Source organism: Papaver somniferum, chromosome 1 (assembly GCF_003573695.1).
Source record: "Papaver somniferum cultivar HN1 chromosome 1, ASM357369v1, whole genome shotgun sequence".
Lineage (NCBI taxonomy): Eukaryota > Viridiplantae > Streptophyta > Magnoliopsida > Ranunculales > Papaveraceae > Papaver > Papaver somniferum.
In genome coordinates, this window is record NC_039358.1 from 148,624,762 (window position 1) to 148,632,864 (window position 8,103).

General features: G+C 42.1%; 1 protein-coding gene across 1 annotated transcript; it reads right to left on the reverse strand.

Moving 5' to 3' along the window:
* Positions 1-6,517: 6,517 nt before the first annotated feature.
* Positions 6,518-7,777, reverse strand: LOC113352020 (basic 7S globulin 2-like). Its single transcript, XM_026595905.1, has one exon. The coding sequence runs from the start codon at positions 7,775-7,777 to the stop codon at positions 6,518-6,520; it is 1,260 nt and encodes a 419-aa protein (XP_026451690.1).
* Between the last annotated feature and the right edge of the window lie 326 nt (positions 7,778-8,103).

Consider the following 8,103-nt stretch of genomic DNA (forward strand, 5'->3'; position numbering starts at 1 on the left):
CATCGGCAACAGAATGTCTCCCAACTCATCTATTTCATATTGTGGCTTCGAGAGATTTCTACCATACAATCATCCACGGCATATCATCGTCCTGATCGGAAGGTCCAGACACTGAACAACCTAAAGTCAAGGATGAACCGACAACGCAACCACAACCTCCAAGGTTAGCCCTGACATGATCGCTGCCGAGCGTATGTTTCATCCATCCATCCCAAGAATGCAATGGAGTTTGCTAAATTTTGGAATCCACTGGAGAGACACTGCGAACAAAGCACGGACTCGGACGAGCAACAAAAAACAGAAGAGGGTCGATACCTCTTTCCATTTAAACAGATTTTTTAGAGATTGAACAGAATGAAGATTCCTTCCTGCTCCATGAACGGGAATAGGTGACTGGTGCGCGACTATGCCACCCCGGGCCCGCAACATCCCTCTTGACTTCTTCCTGATTTTCACTGTCGGGCCGTTTTCACCTCCTAATAGAGCTCAAAACCTAAATATTCCCGAGCGGGAAGATAGAGAATTCTGTTTCGTGCCCGATAAAGGGGCGGACCGTCAAAATACGAGTCCGTACGCGGATTCTACAACGATTCTAGCAAAGGGAGCAACCAGGGTTGCGGCGTGTCAAACCCTAAACCCCAAGCGCTTCCCTTGCAAGTGTTTCCTTCCAAAGCGCTTCCCTTACCAGCGCCATGCCTTGCCAAGCGCTTTACAGAGAGTCCCACACCCGTTCCATGCCCGTCAGTGCTAATGGGTCCTCTTCATGCCAAGTCCATGCTAGCAGCTCCATCTCGCGTTCCAAAGCCTAGCCCTGAAGACACCCAATCATACCGGGATTTGCGCAAAGCTACCAGATGAAAGGATTGCGGATGCTACCTACCTGTCAAAAAATATTTTTGAATAAGGAAAGAATTCCATGTTAAAGCCGCGCATGAAGAAAGGCGATCGGGCCACAAGAGCAAGCCTTGCCACTCTCAAGACATCCGCGCTTTCCTTTCCAGTGCCAGTCTTGCCAACGATCCACGTCAGCTTTTGCAACACCCCGCGCCTTTCATGCTAATCCCATCCAATACTAACGCTCCGCGCCAGCCAGGACAATCCGTACTTTCCATGCCAACGCCTTACCAGCGGACCATGTCAGAGCCTTGCTGGCAACCTCCGTTTCCCCTTGCCGCGCTGCCCTCGCCGACGCCATGCTTTGCCAAGCGGCCCACGCCCATTCTTAGCCCATTGGTGCTGACAAATCCCTTTCATGCCAAGTCTATGCTAGCAGCTCCGCCTCGCGTCCCAAAGCCTGTCCTCAAAAACACCTAGTCATACTGGGATTCGTGCAAAGCTACCAAATGCAAGGATTGCGGATTCTACTCACATCTCGAAAAAGGTCAGACAAATATCCTCGACCCTCTTTCATAACTTACTGTCTCAGTTCTATCTTTGTCTGTCACCATCTTATGCTTACCTCGCAACAAGGCCCATGTTACAAGCTAAGCAGGGGACTTAATGTTGATGGTGCTTTTAGGACCAGGGGTAAAACCGTAAAACCTCATGTATAGCATGACGTCACCGGTGACACTAACACTTTTATTAGAGCATTTAACGCGCTTACACAAAAATTACCGGGGTACCTTTTTTAATGCTAAATTAGGGTTTCGATACACTAAACCCTAATTCCCTTACCACTGTGCCAGCAGCATCCCAGACATGCCAGCCGCACCACCGTGCCAGCAGCATGCCAGACATGCCATCCACGTCTCCACACCAAGGCATGCCAACCATGCCACATGTGCCAAACGCACATACCGCGCAATCTTCGCGCGCCAAGGCATGCCAACCATGCCGCATGTGTCAAACTCACATACCACGCACTCTTTGCACGCCAAATGCAAACCATGCAAGCCGTACAACCAAAATCTAACCTTGGCCATACTGCCACCCCTTCCGAATTCTTCCTGGTTTTACTGTCGGGCCGTTTTAGCCCTCTAAACAAGCTCAAAACCTTAATATTTTAGCGTCCGGAGATGGAGAATTTTGTTTCGTGTCCGATAAAGGGGCGGACCGGAAAAATCCGAGTCCGTACGCGGATTCTACAGCGATTCTAGTAAAGGGCGCTAATTAGGGTTTCGGCGTGTCAAACCCTAAACCGCAAGCGCTTCCCTTGCAAGCGTTTCTCTTCCAAAGCGCTTCCCTTCCAAGCCGCCACACGCGCCATTAGCACATGCCAAGCAACGCTTGCAACCTAGCATGCCAAGTCGTGCAAACCTAGGGGCCAAGCCGCCACACGCGCCATTGGCATACGCCAAGCAACGCTTGCAACCTAGCATGCCAAGCCGTGCAAACCTAGGGGCCAAGCCGCCACACACGCCGTTGGCACATGCCAAGCAACGCTTGCAACCTAGCATGCCAAGCCGTGCAAACCTAGGGCCAAGCCGCCACACGCGCCATTGGCACATGCCAAGCAACGCTTGCAACCTAGCATGTTAAGCCGTGCAAACCTAGGGCCAAGCCGCCACACGCGCCATTAGCACATGCCAAGCGACCCTTGCAACCTAGCATGCCAAGCCGTGCAAATCTAGGGCCAAAAGCCACTACGCGCGCCATCGGCACATGCCATGCAACACTTGCATTTTGGCATTACCACTTGCACCCGATGTGCAACCTACAACCAAGGAATTCCACACAAGCCATTGGCACATGTCGTGAAACCCTTGCACTTTGGTATGCCGCGCCTACATCGAAGGCCACGATTCCTCTTAAGATGCAGAATCTCGACCGTCGAAGGTCGCCACTGAGACGGCACGTCTCTCAAGATCAACTTATCAAACACCGGCGACATGCTACACGTTTTTCACGAAAACACTCGAGACATCAATACATGTCACAAACTGGGGGATGCTCTTTAGGGTTTTGGTTTGGAGGTTTAGAGCGTGTGGCATACACAGATGCCCATTTCAAGACAGTGTATTAAGAATAAAACAGTTAGTAAATGCAGGAAGTAATGGTGAAACGCTCTTTCACTATGGAACATCAATTCCATCAATACCAGGCGTTACCACCTCTTCCCATTTAACTCATCCGTTTCTTTTTCTTACGAGGCCAGAGTACGTTTCACTTAGACTTGTATAAATAGGTCTTACCTATTTCCACCAAGACACAAGTTTTTGGTCATGGAGAAATACAACACTCAGAAAGGAAACTTTGCTAGCTTTCTAAAAGCTTTCACCTTCTGATACAAGTCAAGTGCTACTCTTCCAGAACTGTTCTGGTCTCAACACTCTCTTCGCTTCCCTCCCTAAACCAGCCCTTCTCCTCCTCTTTGTGACCGAAGCTAGTCTGGAACGACCATTTCTTGGTTTAGGCAAGATTTGTATAGATTGATCTCTCGAATCTAAAGTACTCCCGTGCAGTACATTTGTTTAGGGTTTAGATTTGTTTCTCACTCACCTACCGAAATTACCAAAATCGACAGAAACGATTCACCCATAAACACCTAGGTTTAGTCTCGACCAATAGGGATCGAGATATTGCGCAGCCCGCAAAAACATAATTTTTGTAAATTGGTAAAATTAGGTTAAAAAGTTGAAATTTGCGAGCTGACACAAAATTAATCAAATTTGGTGAATTTTATGCGTTGGCACAAAAAATCACTAATTTTATTTCAGAGGGCAGCGTAACTTGCGTGCCTCCGATTGAGTACTTCCATGCCAATCTTAATCCTGACAGTTCGGGAAATTCATGCTACTCAGCTGCGAGCAAACATTAATTATAATGTCATGTCAATATCAAGAATTCAGCTTGGGAACATAGCATAGAATAAATACTCAGCAAGCCATACATTAGTGAATAATGCAGGTGGGAGTTCGAATAAAATTTACAGAATATATGGGATTTTTTTGGAATGCGCGATTGGGGGATAGAGGAAAAGGACAAAAACCGGATTTAAATATCAAATCAGGGTCACCCCTTATCTAAGTATTTTACCTAATACCTAATCTACCCCTCACTAATCATGCTTAGTGCTTAATTATAATTAGTAAATTCATAAGATTATATGATAAATGATTTGTGTGTATTTTTATTTGTATTTGGGTGAGTGAGGTGAGAGTAAGGAGGGAAAAAATTGAGAGGGAACTTTTTTTGGTAAAAATTGAGGATGATTGTACAAGCACTCCCAATACTCAGGTAAAGGTGCAAATGTGTTGAAAATTTGATTTTTTTTTTGAATCCACCATTGTTACAGCTGAAATAGCTCGGTGCCGGCATGGACGTAGTATGAATACAATGCCGGCAGCAGCATTCCCGACATTGTATTCATACTACGTCCATGCATGCCAACAATATCCCCCATTTTGAAAGGCAAGCCGGCATTGTATTCAACCGAAAAAATCATGCCGGCATTTGTTGAGAATTTTCATAAATGTTTGCCACTATCTGGGGGGGCGTAGCGCCTCCCGGCCGTGTTCGACCTTCCGGCACAGTTAGTTAATTCTCGAGCATGCCGGTACTGCTAACGACATAGTATGTTTCTTAAATTTTTTTGTCGGCACATGATGTAAAGTATCCAGAAAATTGATTTTTTTCACTTGACTACCGACATTGATAGATTTCCATCGAGCATGCCGACATTTAATTACGGCATTGAATGTTAGTTACCAAGCATGCCGGTACCATTTTTCGGCATGGTCTTCATCAATTCCGGCGATGTAAAAAAAATATTTCCGACATGGTCTTCATCACTACCGGCATGGTCTTTATCACTTCCGGCATAGTCTTCATCACTACCGGCATGGTCTTCATCACTTCCGGCATGTCTTCATCACTTCCGGCATGGTCTTCATCACTTCCGAATGTAAAAAAAAATAAAATTGTTTTCAAAGTGAGGAGCCGGCAGAGAAGGAGAAGAAAATTTGAAAGGGAGTGGGAAAAATTTAGAATTTGAAAGGGAGTGGGGAATATTTAGGTTTCAAAGCCGTAACCCTAAAAGAGATTAATAAGAGGTGAAGATGGAAATGGGGATATGTTTTTGTTTTTTGATTTTAAGTTTTTTGATTTTTATTTTGAGGGAAGGTTATTTTAGTATTTTTGCCCCCAAAAACACCCCTTAGCAGACACTATTGGTTGGGGGAAGTAATTTATATCCCCCAATTAGTTCAAGTATCCCCAATCGCGCGTTCATTTTTTGCGACCAACACTATTCTGAATAAACTTCACATATAAGTATACTCTTTTGCTCAATACATATGTAAGTAAAGAGGCATAGACACTCATCACTTTTAAATGACTCTATTTCTTAACAGAACGACGGCACATTAAATACAGAGTTTTACAATTTTAGCCCTGAACTAAAACCACCGTCAACAGTATGGAAAGGTTAAACTTCGTTAACTGAATAATGTAGTACAATAAGTTTATAATTTCATTTTTTATCAAAAACATCGGAAAGGACACTTGATTTTAGAACTCTTTGATGCAAAATAAATGACATGAACTTTTTATCCTTACTTTCTTTGCGATGTCCGCATCTGAGTAATGTTTTCTACTTACGTACTTAACTTGAGTTGGAGTAATTTCCCCAATATCGTGGTGGCTTCCTGCATAATGTTTTCCGATGTTTATGGAGTTTTAGTGTTTACCTTGTTGATCGTTTCTGCCAAAACTTTACAATGCACAGTGTTTACCAATTTTCTTTTTTTAATTGGTAAACATTGAGCGTCTTTATGACTATCAACATCATTTTCGTACTTTTATAGATTTGTTTATGAAAATCAACATCATCCCATCAGATAAGATAACGAAATAAGCATAAGAAGTCAGCTTTCCTTAAGTTTCATAACTTTAGCTAAGTTCCAATCAAGTTAGACTGCGGGTTATTTATTTATTTTCTTACCTGAATCTATTTTCTTTTATAGATTGTGTACCTGACTCATATATCTTCTGAGTCGGACCTCGAATCGAACATTGAAAAGAAAAAAGAAAAAAAAATGATCTGATCCAAAGAAACAAGGTATTGAAATTCACAAATGTCTGGAAGGTGATTCAATGCATGTATCTTGTATGCATTTTCTTTTCTTTTTTTCATTTTTTCAATATGAATCAGTCCCGCCTTGTAATGAAATCCAAATCTTTCTTGGTTGAGTTGATTATTAATAAACGCCGGAGAGTTTTCTCTAACTTGATTTTTAACTCTTTATAAATCTGTTGAATTCATAACTTGGACTTTACTCTTACTGAGATCCGTACATTGGAATCGCACCTCATCATAGCTACATATCTTCTTGACAAGATCATTAACAGATAACGTCATTGATTAAGTCATCAATTAATTGATAAATTAAGTATATCCTACCGAGTTAATGAAAAGGGATTCTTATTTCCACATAAAGTAATAAAGATTACAGAGAAGAAGTTTGAATGAACTGAGTCAAACCAAATTAACAAACTTAATCAAAATCATATTTTGAAGATAATAACATCACATAGCATAGGTGTACATTAGATAGCAAGTCAACTACAACTCAAATCAACCCCACATTTCTCCTTTGAAGTTGAAGTTACCACACGTAGTTCTTATGAAGAACAATGATGAACTAAAGCCTAATCTTGATTTCTCAAGATCAAACGACAAAAAGTTATTTTCAATTTGAAATGAACCGAGCACTACGGGTTGTTTAGCTTTTGGCCCCCCATCAACGAATGCAAGGCACGCCACATCATCACTAACTTGTTTCATCGAATTCGCTCCGAATATAGTCCAATTCCCTCCATTTGCAAGAACCAGATCAATAGGGGCAACAGGATACCCAACCCTTGTGGAACCAAGATTAGTAGTATTCAGACAGTACTTGAATGGTTTCACTCTCGGAGCTCTAGGAATTCCATTAGTAGCTTTAACAAAAGCTTTAAAAACTGGTTTGTAAATGGGAGAACTTAGTGTAGTGTAAGGAACTACGGTACTAAGTTTCACTCCTCCATTACCTTCAACACCCAAACTAACGACCTTGTTATTGTTAACGTTTATACCCTTTAGATTAATGTAATAATCCGCGCTTTTCGGTTTTTTTACTAAAGGGGTGTATGCTAAAAAGCTCAGTATATCAGCTGGAGTTGGTGGAACCATACGGAATGGCCCATCGCCAAAGAACATCACTCCCGGAGCTGAATCCGTACTAGGGAGACAAACCGAAAACTGTTTTTTGATTTTCAACTTTGGTGACATAAACTGAGAAGAAACTGATATTAAAGATCGAGAAAGACCTGCCATTCCAGAAACACCAACAGGAAGGGAGTTCAGAAGGCTTTGTGGTGCACAAGAAACATACTGCTTTTTGAATTTGGCAACAGATGTCGCTGGGGTTGAACCATTAGTCCAAGAAATACTCAAATCCTTATTGGTTAAATGAGCTAAAGAACATTTGTTAGTGACAGGGTTAACTGGGGTGACAACACATTTACAATGAGCTCTACTTTCACCCTTCAAGGAAGGACATAAAGGGGAGAAATAAGATTTCACACTTGAACATGCAGGAGAAGCACAAGGAACAGTTGGGTATTTCTTAGGGCAACGATACCATAAAAATGGACCACCAAGATCTATAACATACTTTTCATGGATGTTTAGAGTGATTGAGAAGAGAGAAGTTTTGAGATCTTTAGTGATTGGTGCTACCAAGGCATGGTATGGTTGAGCTAAACCTGATACACAATTTGAAGATGAAAATATGAATACGATTGACGATAATATTGTAAAAAGAACGAGATGAATATTTTGCTTATGAGACATTTCTCCCTGTAGGTTTTTGAAAGATTGATATGAATTACTTAGGGAAGTGGGGGTTCACTTATAAAGGGAAAGATTTTGACTTTTTTTAGTCGATTGGTTTGATTTTTCCTTTGCTAGACTAGATCAGGATCATGAATTGGCCTTATAATATTTGTATGTTGAGAAATTTCGAGGAATAGTATAGCTGCATTCATCAAGGCAACTGCACAATAGATTTGCTTGGCTCCACGAGTGTGCCGCAATATTAGCGTCATTGACTTCGTGAATATTTTAGCCTGCAATGTACATGATTCTCACTAATAGCGCGTTTGGATACCAGAAGCAGA

Coding starts and splice junctions, on each gene's coding strand:
- LOC113352020 (XM_026595905.1), bottom strand. CDS start 7,777: ATGTCTCATAAGCAAAATATTCATCTCGTTCTTTTTACAATATTATCG.